Source organism: Catharus ustulatus, chromosome Z (genome assembly GCF_009819885.2).
Source record: "Catharus ustulatus isolate bCatUst1 chromosome Z, bCatUst1.pri.v2, whole genome shotgun sequence".
In the NCBI taxonomy this organism is placed as follows: domain Eukaryota; kingdom Metazoa; phylum Chordata; class Aves; order Passeriformes; family Turdidae; genus Catharus; species Catharus ustulatus.
Genome location: NC_046262.2, coordinates 34,949,352 through 34,966,213, shown reverse-complemented (window position 1 = coordinate 34,966,213; position 16,862 = coordinate 34,949,352). Strand labels below are relative to the sequence as shown.

Below are 16,862 nucleotides of genomic sequence, written 5' to 3'. Positions count from 1 at the left end.
TCAATTAAACATACTAATTGCAGGTTCACTAGGTGCATTGGCATCTGCTGCTGTCAGACTCCTCCAAGAGCTGTTACATTTGTAAAAGTAATTAAATTAGTGATTAAGCCAGAGAACTGCTAAAATGGCTATAGAGATTAAGATATTCATCTGCTTTTCTTAACAGGAATGGTCAGATGTTCAGTCTAGCCTGTATGTACTAACTACAGTGGAGCAGCTTCATCAGGGCAGACATATCCAGCATTACTGTTTGATACTTAAAATTGCAACAAGAACACAGTTTCAAATGACATAATTTAATAGGGCAGTTGGCACAAACATCTCAACAGTCTCCGCCTCTTTCTCAGATTTTATCAGAAATTCCATTCTGGACCAAAGATCTTCTACTAAATTCTGCATATGTGTTCCCATAACAAGTCCCAAGTCATCAGTTTTGTCAGAAAACTTCCAAACAGTTTTGGTTTCCATCATGAGATACTAAGCATAGCAGACACTTATTGCTCTAAAGGTGATCTCTTGTTGGCATACATCCACAATAGCTCTTACCTGTGATGATTGTTTTTCCCCCTTGTACATCTCCCTTACACTGCCTGTAGCAAGCAACAAGTAGTCAAATGAACACGGTTAGGATCTTACACATTCTCCCAAGCTTCTCCTATCCAACTTAAAAATGGCAAGAGCTGCGGCTTTTACGCAGCTAGGTGAAAAAGAAACATCTGAGACTAACTTCAGTCATATTCCTAAGATAATGTTTTACATAACTGGGGATTAAGGATGATTGAGTACAGCTAAAATACAGTACAGTAATTTCACGACCATAAGGCGCACCGGACTATAGGGTGCACTTTTTTTTTTTGCAGTGAGGCTCTGCCCCCAGCTCACCCCGCGCGATTGCTGGCCGAGGCCCCGCCTCAACCTGGCAGCCATTGGCCCCCGGGCCCGCCTCCACCCCGCAGGGGCGGTGCCGCAAGCCACTGGGCCCTCCTGGACCCGCAGCCATGGGCCCCTGGGACTGCCTGGGTCCGGGAAGGGGGGTGCCGCAGGCCCCCTGGCCCGCCTTCACCCAGCAGCCATGGGCGCCCTGGCCCACCTCCACCTGGAAGGGGCGGTGCCACAGGCCTCCGGGCCCGCCTCCAGCCGGTTGCTGTGGCACTTCCGGCTCCCCCCAGGGCTCACAGCTCACACTTTTGGTTTGGCAAATTTCACAACTTTGTACATCAGATGAGGTGCACCGGACTATAAGGCGCACTTCCAGGTTCGAGGGAAAATTTTAGTCAAAAGGGTGCGCCTTATAGTCGTGAAATTGCTGTAATTTCACGACTATAAGGCGCACTGGATTATCAGACGCACCTCCAGGAGCCAGCAAATTTCCGAACTCTGTCCACATATAAGGTGCACTGGACTATAAGGCGCACTTTTTTTTTTGCAGCGAGGATCTGCATCATGCGCAACGAAGTAAAAAATTAGTAATGGAATCATGTGATTGTGGGGTTTAGTGGCTCGGCTCAGGGCCAGAGGGACTCGGCCCCTCACAGGGCTGCCACCAGTACCGGGGGCCTCTGCTGCGCAGCAGTGCTGGCAGCCCAAGCTGCGCTGTGATGCCAGCAGCCTGTGCCACCCCAGCGCTCTGAGATATGCCGCGATGCCGGCAGCCCACGCCGTCCCAGTGCTCTGGCAGCCCTGTGCCGCCCCGGCGCTCCAGCAGCCCTGTGCTGTGGCAGCCCCGGTGCCATGGGAGCCCCGTGCCCCCCCAAACTGCCGCAGCCCTGCGCTGCAGCATCCCCAGCACTGCAGAAGCCTCATCTTGCAGGAGCCGCGGCCACCCTGAGCCAACCCGGAGGTGAGAGCCATGGCTGTCCCGAGTCGTGGCAGCCCTGGCGCCGTGGAAGCCCCGTGCCTGAGGTTCGCATGGCGCTGGGGCTGCCATGGCATGGGGCTCCCGCGGCACTGGGGCTGCTGCAGCTCGGGGCGGCCGCGGCTCCCACTTCCGGGTTGGCAAATTTCGCAACTTTGTCCATATATAAGGCGCACTGTATTATAAAGCGCACTTACAGGTTCAGACCAAAATTTTAGTCAAAAGGGTGTGCCTTATAGTCATGGTACATGGAGCGGTCTCCTGGGAGTGCTATTTTTTCCAGCAAAGATCAAAGAAACCTTTTTAAGTAACTGGTGTATCTGAAACCATGAATAGCCAACAAAACAAGGACATGGCTTATATACAAGAGTTCTAAATTCAAATTTACACTATTGCTTGTTGACAAAACTACATAGAAAGAAAATGGAACTTCTCATTAGAGCAATAGTATTTTATGTCATTCGCTGCTAATAAAGACTTAAAAGATAATCGGAGACTAAAGTAAGAATGAAACTTTACCTTCTCTGCTCCCCTTTTTGTAATTAACAAATGCTCTCACTTGGCTACCTTATTTGTGAGATACATAAAATTAGTATTTAGGTATATTTCATCTACATGATATCTCAGACTTCCTAGCACATTTTAAGTGTTTTAGTGCCAGAGCATCAAGCTGCAGGGAGTTCTGCCTTCTACTGGGCACTTCCTGAGCCCAAACAGCGCACTGCTGCACTGCTATGCGCAGTGTTCCACAGTTGCACTGCTCAGCAGACCTACGCCCAAAACACTATCAGCCTGTTTTCAGTGAAAAAGAAAATCACGGTTTTAGCAGGGGTGAAACACTGGTGGAAAAACTCATGCCTCACAGCTGATCATGTCTGTGTCATACTGGATGAAAAGGCTGGAAAGGACCTTCCTTTGGAACATCAGTTCACAAGTGTAGAAATGCAGTATTTGGACAACTCTGCAACATTTACAGCTTTACATTACTTCTTCGCTCGCAGAGAGAATTCACACTAGACACCAACTTCCTCTTAACCTTTAAAAACCATAGCCAGCACAAAAAACTATCCCCTCTTCAATCCTCCTTCTCTTGCTTGCCATTGTTTCGTATTCTTCTGGCAACCTCTTGCCGTCAGAGACGTCTGGCTTGGTTCTTCTCTGAGGCTTTGATCTCCAGCTAACAGGCTGCATAAAACAGCAGCAATAGGCATCACAAAGGGGTGCAGCTGGTACAGTCCCTGTGTACTGTCTGTCTCACCCTGTGCTACTCAAAAGGCAAAAGAAATCCTCACTGAGCTATATAGGTTCACAGCCCAATGGTGCACAGCTGTGACTCCTCAGAGCTTTTCAGAAAGTGCAATGGAGAAAGGAGGGCAAACGCAAATGGCAATTACTGCTGTTTCTTTTGACCAGGGAAGAACTGAGCAGAGTAATGCTCAAAATTAAAGAAAACCTTATGCACTCACACTGAGCTGCTCAAGATACTGTTGTTCCTTCCCTGATTTAAAAGAGAAATGACTACTGTGGAAGAAACATGGTGCCATGCTATGTTAGTTGTCTCATGGCAACTGACATGTTTTTTACTGTCTTAGGAGTTTCAAATCCTGACAGTAAAAACTTAAGCAATGTAAACCAAGTCTGTAACTGACTGATTCAGGGAGTATGTGGCCCTCCAAAGGGCCTTTCCAGCCTGCCTGGTGATTACAGGGAAGTACTCAGAACGGGTTGTCTCCTTATCCTAGTTGTATATTTTCTGTGTAAAATTAAGGAAGAAAGTGTGAATTTAAAAGGCAGAGTACCATCAGTAATAAAGGAAACTCACTTGTACTCCAGATTGGTGTCAAAGCAGCAGTCCTCCAACACATCCAAGGACTTCATGAGAACCAAGTTCATCTGTTGACCAGGTATATCACTACCAAACCAAAACAGAAAAAAAAAAAAATCCAATGCCTGACAGTGGGAGGAGGTACCTGATAAAACACGATTTCAGCTAGACCTGTAACTACTTATATGCTAAACATTTGTGACATTTCACACTATTAGCTCTGTCAATCTCTCTCCATCTCATTGACTAACTTACTGATAAATAAAGAAATGCTTACATCTCACTCCAAAGATACCACACAGACTCCCCTCTTATAAAACATGTACTCCATTTTCTTAATAAACAGGACATCTTTAATGGAAACTAGCTCTATGATCTGATATAAGCTATAGCTACATCCCTATGAGTTTTGATTTGTTGCAAGACAATGCTTTGAAGAATGTGTAAGATTAAGCTTTCAAATCATGCAGGGCAATGAAAGAGCAAAACTAATCTACAAGAAATGGTCAGACAAATGTATTCACTTAACACCCCTCACCACAGAAATAAACCAAACACAAACCCCAAAATACTGATTCACATACTCCAAAATTCCGGGCTTCAATGATGTAACTTCATTCTCTTTAAGAGTCTTTTAATGCTTGTATGTAGCTCATGTTTGTCCCACTGACTAACCACCCAGATGCAGTCCGTTCCCAAATTATATGGCTGAGTCAGTGGCAGCAAGGCACCAATACACCAAAGCATGAAGATTAGAACTCAGGAATACTTCAGTTTTAACAAAAGCAGGTGTCTTGGAAACATTAGCTTCACTAAGCAAATTAACAACTGCCAAACTGTGAAATCAGTTTGGTACCTATGCTTGTGTATTAATTAAACATTTTTTATGGGTATACAGGAAGACAAAATCCATAGAAGTCAGGAAACTGGATGACTATAAAGCCAAACCTATTTCTTAATTTCACATGGAACCACCAGAAATTTGCAACTGAGGCCAACCTTTCTGAAAAGGAGGCATTTTCTAACAACTTCAGAACACTTCTGTGCTGCCAACAAAGCTCTAATAGCATGCTTTAAAGACAGTTCATTACACTACTTCCGTTGTAGCTCATCCTCCCATGTGTAACTCACATGACAAAAGTGAACACTGTCCCATATCCAGAGCGCCACTTACAATTGAACCAATGAGAACTGTGCATTATTTTACAATTTGTCTTCCAGCATAACTAGTCCCATTTAAAAGCATATGTGTTGCCCTTCTAGCTGACTGCTTTGCACTTTGTACCTTAAGATATGATAAAAATTAGTCACTTATCCTGAAAGAAAATCAAAATACCAGGATAGCTCTGGAGGGGGCTAAAGCAGGTGGGGGAAGATAATAAGAACGACCTTTTAAGAAACACTACAAAGTCCTTCAATAATCATTTGCCCATGACTTTAATTTCCCAGAGCTTAAGGCCAAATGCAGAAAAAGGAAGTTACTTTTGCAACTACATTAAATACAGTAGCTCTCACCTGACTTTTTCTTCATACAAACGTGAGATGAACATCCCCAAACCAAGACCCATGTGGATTTGAACAGCTTGAGACTCATCAGCATTTGGTTTCCCAGGTAACCTGTCAGTCAGTGTACTCAAGACCTCCTCAATCTTCTCCTTGCATGACACAATGAAAACTGGCACCAGGAGAGACAAAGCTGTGGCTGCACAGGATCGAGCTATAATACTAGCAGTATTTTCACCTGAATAGGATTTCTAGAAAAACACAAAAGAGAGAATTTTTATTCTCTTACTCCTTTCCAGGCAATAACTCTCAGCATTTGAGGAATTTAAAATAAACACCTATAGAGCAAACAGCAGCACAGATGTATTGCAATCTGACATTGCTTGCATGTGGCTTTTATCATTTTGATAATAAACTTTAGGTAAATACAAGTATGAACAGAAAGCACAATGAAAGAAAATGAACAAGAGCAAGAAAAGTTTTTATTTTCCTCTATTCCAACTATTACAACTCAAATAGAGCCAGGAAACGTATGATTAGAACTCCAGGTATGAAATACAGATACATTGCCTTGCCTTTAGTACCACAGCACATACCTGATAGAACCATGGGAAGACCTGACCTTTAGGCTGGTAGCGGCTATTCACAATACTCAAGAGGGTCTCTGTGACCATGGAAATCCAGTGTTTCATAGGAATAAAATCAGGTTCAGTCTATAAGAATCAAACCCAAATAGTCATCATTATTGTTTCTTAAATCAAGTTCTACCTAAACAGAAGCTCAGCTGCTGATGTTCCAGCTGTGATCCATCACAAATGAGATTATTTTGTCATTGCTATGTAGTGTAAGTAAAGTAATTTACTTGTCAATGCTGACTCTCCAGACAGTACTTCTGAACAAACACTATTCAGTGGAGCCAAAAATTATGAAATTATGAAAAAAGAGTTTGCCTGGCTTTCAGTGTCCATAGACTTGAAATGGTCAAAATAAATGAGTTAAATATTATGCTTCTTCTGACAGGGCACATACACACGCTATCTGCTTCTGTATAGATCACAGCATTTGACAGATGGCATTCCCTAAGTATGGTGAAATTTGAAATTGAAAATGTAAAGTACTTCACATCCACTTACCAGCCGCCCCAAACACCTAGCCATATTACTTTTCTGTATTCTACTAAGAGAAGGGACCCTCTTCCAGATTCACTCACCTCAGGCACCCCTTCAGTGTCTGAAGATAGGCTGCTTTCATATTTGGCTACAGCAACTGCAAGGCCAGTTAAAGCAAAAATAGAGTTCCCTTTCACCACTGGGCTGTCTCTGAACAGAAAAAGGCAAACAGTTAAGAAATATAATAGAGATGCTGGCAACAAAATATATATCTCAAAGCAGAAAAGTTACGCTACAGGTATTCCAGGAGGGAAGGCCTTTGCCCCTAGCAACTTCATAGGGCCCTCTTCTAGCTGAGCATAAATCTGTTACATTTTATCTTCAGGAATTAGAGAAAGAATGGAGGAGAGAAGTGTTTCAGGTTTTTTTTTTTCTTGACTATCTTTTATATAAAGGCTAGCACACACAAAGTTGTATAAAAACAGAACCTTTCTTCCACCATAATAAAGACTGCTACCCTGCAGAGCAAGTAGCACTACAGAAATGCAACAGCTGGTCTTAGCTAGTACCATTTCCATAGAGGACAAAACAAAAACATCTTCAAACGGAGAATGTTAGAGAGGCAGATGCCACTACATTGCAACAGCAAGAAAAGATTTAGCAGAGTAGCCATTATTGAAATATCAGCTTAAAAAAAAGTTTTGAATTATTTCCCCACACTACACAAACACTAACATCTTGGAAAATGATAAGATTCAAAGAGTACTAATTTCTATGACAGTGCAAACCTTTAAGGAAACCAAGAAAGAAAATCCGCCACTGACAAAAAAGAGGGAAAACATAACCGTGTTCAGTTTTGTACAAGGAAGTACATTGACATTCTAGTCATTACCAGAAAAACATACTGCAATATAACCCTGAAGCAGTTGAACAATACGACTGTATTAGACCACTTACAGGCCAGTAGATTCTTTTCATCAGTCTTCCTAAGAAGTTTTCTAAAAACTTCTTGACTGCTGCTGTAAAAATATACCTACACTGCTAAACTGTTCCAGACACTTATTCCAGATCCAAAGATGTCACTATTACAGTAAAAGTATTTTCTGGATTTCTATTTAGCTTTTTCAAACTAGAAACATGAGTCTTAGTGAAATGCCATCATTTGGAACAGTGAAACTATCTCCTCTCAGATAAGAGATATTTGCAAAGAGTTACAACAAGGTACTTAGTTGTTCATTGAAGTCTCTTAGTATCTTTTGCGTTAAAAAATTTCCTAATCTATTCATGGAACCTTTGCTGATTTGATCATCAGCTTCTAAAAGGCTATATTTCACTATGTACCTCAGAGAGAAACTTCTAAATCTACACATTCATGAAACCTGGATGCCTTAAATTTGATGAAGGTAAAAATTATCTTAACAAGATCTAAGAGGAAAAGGAGCAGTGTCCCATTCTTTATTGAAAACATGGGAAAAAAACATCATCTGCAGTAATTCAGCAGTTCTTACTTGGAAGCACCTTTGATGACATCAGTCAACATATCTCTGACCCTGCAAAAGAACAGAAAGAATTTACACCAGTGTAGAATAGTGTAGAATGAACTCAGCTAAATTCCTCTTCTGTCCTACATGTGTATATTCTAAGTTAACAAGTATATCAGCCTATCAGAAGATTTAGCACAAAATAATTAAAGCATTTAATCTGCAAAAAATCTATACACCACCCCAAGTTTCTTAAAGCTCATGTGCACTCCCAGTGTTTTATAAAGGACTCTTATTTGACTTAATACCACTTTTTGTAAAATGCTGGTTCATGCAATAGCCATAAATATGCTTTTTGAGCACATCATACACATAACTTTCCAGATCACTGTGCTATGTTATAGCACAATGAAATTTGAATGTTCTATAAAGGACAAGTATTACAATTTATTCAACACTTACTATATTTCTGGAAATCACTACAGGCATTTATGCTATGACACAGTATATAAACCTGAATTGATATATTAAAGCTATACGAGTGGTTACAATTTCTTACACATCACTGTAGTTTATTTATAACAGGCTACTTGTTTTCAATTGTTTAGTGTTGCAATCATATCAAGACCGAAGCAGAGATGCAATCAACCTCCTACACTGAAAGATGTGGATGAGGAGAGAGATCCTCTATTCTAAAACATACAGTTCTAGCATGGCCATGAATGTAATTCTTCAGAAAAAAACAACTTTAGACTGAAAATGCATGCCTCCTATAACAGGGCTGTATGTTATAGGACTGAGTTACACTCAAGCTTGGAAGAAACTTATTGTCTTAGGTTGCAATACAGGATATGACCAAAAGTACCTATTCTATCACCATCTGTTGAGACCAGGTGGGGCAGTGATCCTTATCTCTATGGGAGATATTCTCTGCTAATGGGCCACCAGTTAAAACCACATAGGCAGTGTTCTTTATCTTTTCACAACCCATCCTTTCTCCAGGGAGATACTGACTGTTAATGGGCCACTGAGTCCCACTGTATTACTGATAAAATTACTTCATCCCACTGGGAGATGCTCCAGCCAGGGGGAGGAGCCAAGCCTTTCCTATCTAGATAAAAACTGAGATTTGGAACACCAAGGCAACCTTTTCCCACTGGATTCCAGAGGAAAACCAGACCTTTCCACATCACCACTGGACCTTCAGAGGAAAACAGCACCCTTCTACAGGACCACTGCTTCAACTGAACCACATCTGTCACTGCAAGGGGACTGCAGCCACCATTTAACGGGACTGCGACCAACACCCTGCCTGACGGGGTGTCAGGTTGTGCTCTGACTTTGTCAGGGTTTGGAGTTTGTTTCTTTGTAGTACTGTGTTTCTATTTTAATTTTCCTAGTAAAGAACTGTTATTCCTATTTCCCATATCTTTGCCTGAGAGCCCCTTAATTTCAAAATTATAATAATTTGGAGAGAGGGAGTTTACATTATCAATTTCAAAGAGAGTCTCCTGCCTTTCTTAGCAGACACCTGTGTTTTCAAACCAGGACACCTACTCAGTTTTTCCTTCATAATCACACTGCTTTTGCACACAGTTTCAAAGCCACCATTCTAGAAGCATTTACAACTTGGTAAATACCAATGCAAAATGGCACAAAAAATTTGCAAAACTTATCCAATACAGGATTAACACTAAAGTTTATACTACATTGGTTATACCACTGGTTAATCCCAGTGAGCAACAAAATTGCGTAACGGCTACTGAAATAAGGGCCCTTAGGAACCAGTCAAATAATTGTGAACTGGAAAAGAAACTGAAACTAATACTGGGTTCCAGTTAATTTACTGCTTTGATTTCTTTCCTAATAAAGGGAATTCTGTTCATTTTTTACATCATTTACATTATCACCATTTAGGAAATACAGAGTAGAAATTCTTTAGGAGAAATCTGCAAGAGTGGCAATTGCTACAGGCCTTTTTATAACCTATCAAGAAAGGGATCAGTCATTAATAAAGGATCTTTACTACAACACTGAAGCATTCTGGATCTTCCAATGCAAGCCTCTATGCCAGAATTAGCTGGAATAAAACAGACACAACTTCTGAATTCCTCTTGAGTGGGACTTTGTAACACACCTTTTTGACTGAAACAGACCAAAAGCATTTTGGCTTTCCAATACATTTATGAACAAGCACAAAACCAGATATTTATATTGTCCATGAAGAAGTAGTTTTTTCTCTTGTGAAGCCTCCTAGTTCCTACCTTCTTCTCCTGGCCATGCATATGCATGGCTAAATCCTGGCAGACTGAGAGACACTTCTCATCTGACTGAAACAGAATTAGTGGAGGATATGGATCAGGGTGGGCATCATGTGCTTGATTTTAAACAACATCCTCAGTAATGCCAAGTTGCCATCAGTCCATCATGACATATATCAGATTGCGACTTGCATTTCTTTCTGTTTCAGTGAAACAGCTCATTAAACTCTCAAGAAGGAATTTTTTATTTTTGCATAACCCTTCTCTTCTAACATCCATAAAACCCCTGAATTCTTTAACACTTTCCAGCTGCTCATCCTACAAAGTTTTCAGGCTCTGTAGAGGGGAAGGAACCTGCAAACATGTGCATATGGAAATCCTTACAGTTACCCAACAGTCTTTCTTTCCACTCCCCTCTTCCTCCATAGTCACTATCTGATGGTTGTTTGTTGTTTTGCTGTGGGTTTTTTTCATTAGTGCTTATACAATATTTAAACTTGCAGAATTAAAGGCTTTGAAATCTTCTCCTCTTCTGTCCCCTTACTTGCCATTACAAGTCATCAGGAGCACACAGGCACTTCCTTACCATAGCCAGGCTGTAAATTGTTTGTTCTGCACCTCTTCAGGATCCTCTTTTCCATGTTTTAACTGCATCTCCAGCTCTGCCTGTCTCCCCTGCAGAATTGCAAAAAATGTCCTAAATGGATCTTATATCATAAGACTTATCTACATTGTAAGACATCTTCAGAGAATACTCAGGTAACACATGTAGGCTAAGGTAAGGGTTAGTTCGTAAGTGACCATGACTGCTTTGCATATGAGATCCCACTGTAATAGACAATGTATTAAAGGGAAGAATCCACAATTTTTTGTTCTGAGTAACAAAAACAAACTGCAGATGGCATAAACAGCCACAAATACTGAGACATCTAGTATCTAGTACATGCAAGGCCAAGTTCTCTTGGGAAGGGCTACAACAAGCAGGGAATGAGCTTTAGAAGCCTGCTAGCTAAAATGGATTCTAACAGCAAAACATCGCTTTCTTAATGCTCTAGTTCAGGCAGAATTGCTCATTCTTTTACTTTACTTAACTCTGACCTCTCTGTGATTTCCAACACCATTCCTTCTGTACATTTAAAGAGGTGATATAAATTCTGCCTTCTAACATGTTATAACACATATTACAACATACATATGTTATCTAAAAATATCTAAAACAGCTTTGTTTTAACATTCTGTCTCCAACGGAGAGAACTATAACTTAATTCATTTAGGTTGTCAATTACTGTTCCTTAGTAGATTATTAAGCCTTAAATAAAAAAACACAGGCACATATGCTGTGTTTTTCTGGTACTGAATGCTTGCAGTTTGGGTGCACACACCAACCTGAAAATACAGCACAGTGAATCTTGAAAATCCAGGTCTCACTCAAAAAGTGACCCTCCACAGAGATTAAAGGAGTACATACAACACACTGACTAAAAAGAAGGCAGCATAGCAGCTCAGAAACACTGAATTGTGTACTATCCAGACTACTCATACTGTAGTGTCTTTTGGTCACCTCTGATGAAGCGTAAGGATTATGTAAGAAGCAGCAAACGTAGGCTCTACTATCCTTTAAAATGGCAAGAAATCCTACAGATCCTTTAGAAAAAATCTGGTACATGCTAAGCTTCTTGTGAAATCTTGCCTTGGAAGGGAAACAAAACAGGAAAGTAATTAAATGCAAATGACAGTGTCCCCCAAGACCTAAACCTTCAATCTGACTAGTTGCTGCTTATTTTATAATGGGACTGGCTTGGTTTAGGATCTCGCATTTTGCTGATGGTCAAGATAAAAACACTTTTGAAAATGTGAGAGAAGAGTATGTCTTGCTGCACAGTAAAACAATGAAAAGCCAAAGCTTCTAGAATTCGCTCAGCAACCTGAGCTGCTTGTGCTGGAAACAGTTGATGTGGCCTGGAAATACAAACAAATAAGCTATTCTGGTAGCATAGAGAGAGCATTCCAGAAGGGAGTTTATTTGCTTAACCTTTTTTAGATAATTTTCCCATTGAAAAATCAAATTATACTACATTGGTCTTGATACCAGGTGAGCTAACCTAATGAAAGAGAGAATTTAGGATATTTCCTAATCATTAGATAGGGTTGAAAAAACTGAAAGAGGAGCCTCCCACAGTGCAGCAAGATTACATGCTGATTAAGGAGAAGTTCTTTTTAATGAATCATTCCTTGATAGCTTCTGTCTCTTTTGCAGTACTACTATTTCAAACTTCCTACCCAAGCAACAGGTTAGAGCTCTAGCTAAAATTTCACCTTCTAAAAATTCTAAAAATTGACACATTCTGCAAGTTGACACATGAACAAACCTGCATGAACCTGAACTGTAAATAGAAACAGCACTTCTGCAAAGTATTCCAGACTGTGCTGTCAGGAGCTGAAGACTCACTTTTATTTCTGCTTTATAAATGTTATAATTAAGCACCTCAAGCTTTATTTTTTTGTAACTTCTATGAATTTTCTTGGTGGTAAAATTAAAATCCACACCATTTGAATAAGCATTAATGTCCACAATATTATATACCTCAAAATTACCTGCAGAACTGCACTGTAGGTTCGACTCATAAATCCTAACCAGGTCTGTGGCAGCAGTATGGAGTGGTGCCATTCAGAAGGCTGAATATTAACCTGTGCAACACACCAGAAAGGTTAGAAGGAGTTACATTAAGTCTAATATATGCAGAATCTATCTTCTCCAGTCTATGATTTACAGACAACCATTCACTCATTTCCACAGGCTATTACACATGGCTGTAGGAAACTAAAATGATCATGTACTTTATTCTCCTTCTGATTTTACCCACACCAAGTTACTTTCAACTTCATTACCCAGGCCAGTCAAAAGTGGTTCCTTCAGCTAGTGCAACAAATAATTGATCCCAGAGAGACAGTGAAATCATATGAGGCAGTAAGCACAACACTTAACAGCACCGGGAAATGTTTCTTCAGAGTTTGTGAAGATCCTAGATATTTCTAAAAGCAGAATTGTTAATCAAGATAAATAACTGATCTTCTGTTGTATCATTATTTTCCTGAGTCTTCCTTTTTATTCACATCTATTTTATGCCCCTAGTGATCTACATAAAGCAGTCAGTATTCTTTCTTCCCTTGGATTTTACAACAAAAACCAAAAGATTGTCCTAAAGCTCCACGCCCACTGCTTTCAGTGAACCTGAAAGATTTGTGAATAAGTACTAATAACCCTATACAAATAAAAACATTCTAAAAGTCAATTAATAAAGGTAACATACTCCATCTTGCAGACAATACAGATATGACCTGTAGTAAAAAGAGAAAAATCTCATCTTAATGACTCATGAATACTAGTCCTCCCCTATAGTTAAAAATATATTCACAGCTCCTTCTCATCTCTGCTCATCAATTCCTCCAAAAGTTTATGAGCAGTCAAGGTTCCAGGTAGACTTGCTTTCCTTGGGTTCCTGAAAAATCTGCAGCAAGTCCAGTCTTCCCCTCTGCCTCTACTCTGAAACAATTTTAGACTTGTAAATTGGACTATTAAGATTTCTGCTGGTCAACAGACAGCTAAACATGAGCCAGTGTGTGCCCAGGTGGCCAAGAAGGCCAATGGCATCCTGCCCTGGATCACCAATAGTGTGGCCAGCACAAACAGGGCAGTGAGTGTGTCTGTGTCCTTGGCACTGGGGAGACCACAGTTTGAATCCTGTCTTAATTTCTGGGTCTCTCACTTCAGAAAGGACACTGAGGTGCTGAACTGTGACCAGAGAAGGACAGCAGAGCTGGTGAAGCATCTGGAGCACAAGTCCTGATGACTGGCTGAGGGAGCTGGGGCTGTGTAGCCTGGAGAATAGGAGGATCATCGGGACCTTATTGCTCTCTATGACCACCTGAAAGGAGGATGCAGCCAGGTGGCAATTGGCCTTTTTCTCCCAGTTAGGGACAGGACAAAGAGTTCAGACTGTGCTGGGGAAGGTTCAGGCTGGATATCAGGAGAAATTTCTTAATGTAAAGAGTTGTTAAGCATTGGAATGGACTGTCCAAGAAGGTGGTGTATTCACCATCGCTGAAGATGTTCAAGAAATGTCTGGACGTGGCACTTAGGGCTATGGTTTAGTTGAGAAGGTGGTGACTGGTCAAAGATTGGCCTCAATAAGGCCTTCTCCAACGTAAATGATTCTGTGATTCAGGTTTAACTGGTCTTGTAGTGATTTTTTGTTTACTATGTAATCCACACTTGTGAAAGACAACAAAAGCAGGCCTGTGAAATACTGCAGGTATTCATGCTTTAGGCATCTTGTTATGTTTCAAGCATCTTGTTATGTTCAAGCATCTAGACAACATGGTCTATCAGAACATCTAAAATTTGTGGATGTGTTTGATGACAATAGAACTGCTGAGGGTGCTTTTCATTACTTAACTTTCTTCATGGCAATAAACATTTTGCATGTATTTGGAATATGAAGAAGGAAAGAGGAAACTGAACATCTCCACATAACAAAGAACACTCAAAATTCATCTACAACTGAAAATGCCTGGACATAGTGCCAAAGATTTTCATATAAGCAGTACTGCAACCTGCTACTTCAGTACAGGAAACAAGTAGCCTTTACCTGTCTATCGCTGGATATCAAGGGTAACAACAACTACACTAAGTGTGGTAGCAACCACAGGCAAAGGTGATAAGTAAGTTCTGACTGTTTTTAAGTGCACAATTTATTGTAAAAAATATTGGCTGGGTGGGGAAGTGCAGGGAATGAGAGCCTCAAGGGAACTGAGAATCAGAGACAAGCGCTTGTGGAACACTGCCTCACTGCTGCAGGGGTTTTCTTAGGAACATTACTCGGCCAGACCAAGCAGGGAAGCAGTTTTTAAGGAAGAGCTGCAACATGATATCTGAGGCAGTAAGAAATGGCATGAGCTTGGAGCTAGTAACCTGAGCCTGTCAACTGATGCTTAAGAAGGACATATCTGCCTGAGAAGACACAAAATCATAAAACGTGTTGGTCAAAATGCAAGACAGGTAATGCTAGCAAACCACAGGAGATACTACTCCTGTATGTATTTGATACAACACCTTTATGTCAGTGAAAAGTTTACGCATGTATTTAAATGCCTTGCTCACATATGGGACATAAAAAGAGTCATGTCTGTCATTTTATAAATAAGGCTAGCATAACACATCTGTATCAAGGAAATAGTGAATCAGCCTCTCTTTTAATTTTAAATTTTGCTTAGAGGTTCTTTTTAACATACTTGCATGCATATACTTCCAAATCCACCCCTAACACTTCTTTGTGAGAAAAAAAAAGTCTTGCTTTTCCTCAGTGAGGACAAGAAAAATAAAACAAACAAACAAAAAAATTTCTGAATATTGTTTCATCACTGGATGAAATACACTCAGTAAATTCAGTAGCAGAAACCAGCAGAAACTAGGTAATATTTGGAACTTCATCCATCTAGTGCAGAAGACTACACTACAATGAATTCTGCTCCAGAAAATCCAATTATCATCTTAAGGTACTCCACATACAAGGTTTGAATAAACTCTTGAATATCTTGATTACATCAACACCAAACCAGGAAAGAAAAGCACAGAGGGAGCTTTTCACTTTACTTTTCAAAGATGCATGTCATCACAGCACATGTAATTGAACACACTTTAAAAAATATACAGGGAATAGTTCTTCTATGAGTAGACAGAGTACCTAACAATTATTACTTGTAGTGAAGTAATACTGCATAACTCACCTCTGCAACTCAACTTTGCAACTGTGTCTGCAAATATGACTCATAAATAGGAAAAAGCAACTTGTGCCATTTCCAACACATTGAAAGCACTTGGATATCGAGAAAGATGCAAAGGCAAGACTCTTACGCATTTAAAAAAAGTCCTACAAATTGCACCAGTTCAGAGTGCTAAAGTCACCATCTATCACACTGGTTTACCACTACCAGTCTGCCTCTGTGCTTCTTGCATGCAGGATGAACTGTCCTCTTTCCACCTATACTAAAGAACAAAAAGATGGATAGCTAGCTGAAAGTCGAGTAACTCTAACCCAAAATACACATGAATAGAACATGAATATGTGGCACATGATGGGAACATGTATGACTATTCATCCTCAATCGTTTTCACAACAGATTAAGGATATCTGATAAGAAATTATTCCTAGGAATTTCTGTGAAGCATTACTTGCAAAACCTGAAACAATCACAGGCAATATTTGGAGACTTCTTGTACAGTGTGCTCCAGGCAGCCATAGGAAAAACTTTGACCACTGTGACTACAGTAACTTACATGCCCTCTCAGAGAGAGGCTGACAAGCTATGTTTAATAATCAAACAGCACATCCCTGTTTCTATGGGAATGATGATCTTTCTCTTTCAACTCACCAGTGACCACTGAAGAGAAATACAGTCAGCATTTGAAACATACCACAGTTTATTGAACCTATTTTCTTCTTCCTGTGAAATACTCATTCAAGTAACATAAAAAAAATCCTTCTGCATCTTTATCTGATCCTGCTGACATACATCACAGATACAACCAATTCCTCAGCTAGAATAGCACCTAGGTGATAAGTAAGTATGGCTCATTGAAGTTGAATAGCAAATTATCTTTTTGCTGCTGTTACTGTACAATCTGAATGCCAGCTAAACCCAGGTATTTGTTATTTTGTATGTTTTAAAGACTTTTTATCATAAAAGAAGTAAATTTTTCCTCCACATACAAATGTCACATAACTAATTTTTTTTGGTAGCAGAATACCAGGTATCATAGTTTTACAA

General features: G+C 40.2%; 1 protein-coding gene across 3 annotated transcripts in view; it reads right to left on the bottom strand.

The window, feature by feature from the left end:
* The window catches only part of FOCAD (focadhesin), a 104,403-nt gene that overhangs the window by 18,590 nt on the left and 68,951 nt on the right, over nt 1-16,862 (bottom strand). For all 3 annotated transcript variants that reach the window (XM_033085672.1, XM_033085673.1, XM_033085674.1), the window contains 7 exons: nt 12,630-12,722; nt 10,621-10,709; nt 7,801-7,842; nt 6,394-6,502; nt 5,780-5,896; nt 5,196-5,434; nt 3,678-3,767 (listed from right to left, as the gene is read on the bottom strand). In XM_033085672.1, coding sequence (XP_032941563.1) covers nt 3,678-3,767; nt 5,196-5,434; nt 5,780-5,896; nt 6,394-6,502; nt 7,801-7,842; nt 10,621-10,709; nt 12,630-12,722 — 779 coding nt within the window. The remainder of the gene's footprint in view (nt 1-3,677; nt 3,768-5,195; nt 5,435-5,779; nt 5,897-6,393; nt 6,503-7,800; nt 7,843-10,620; nt 10,710-12,629; nt 12,723-16,862) is intronic.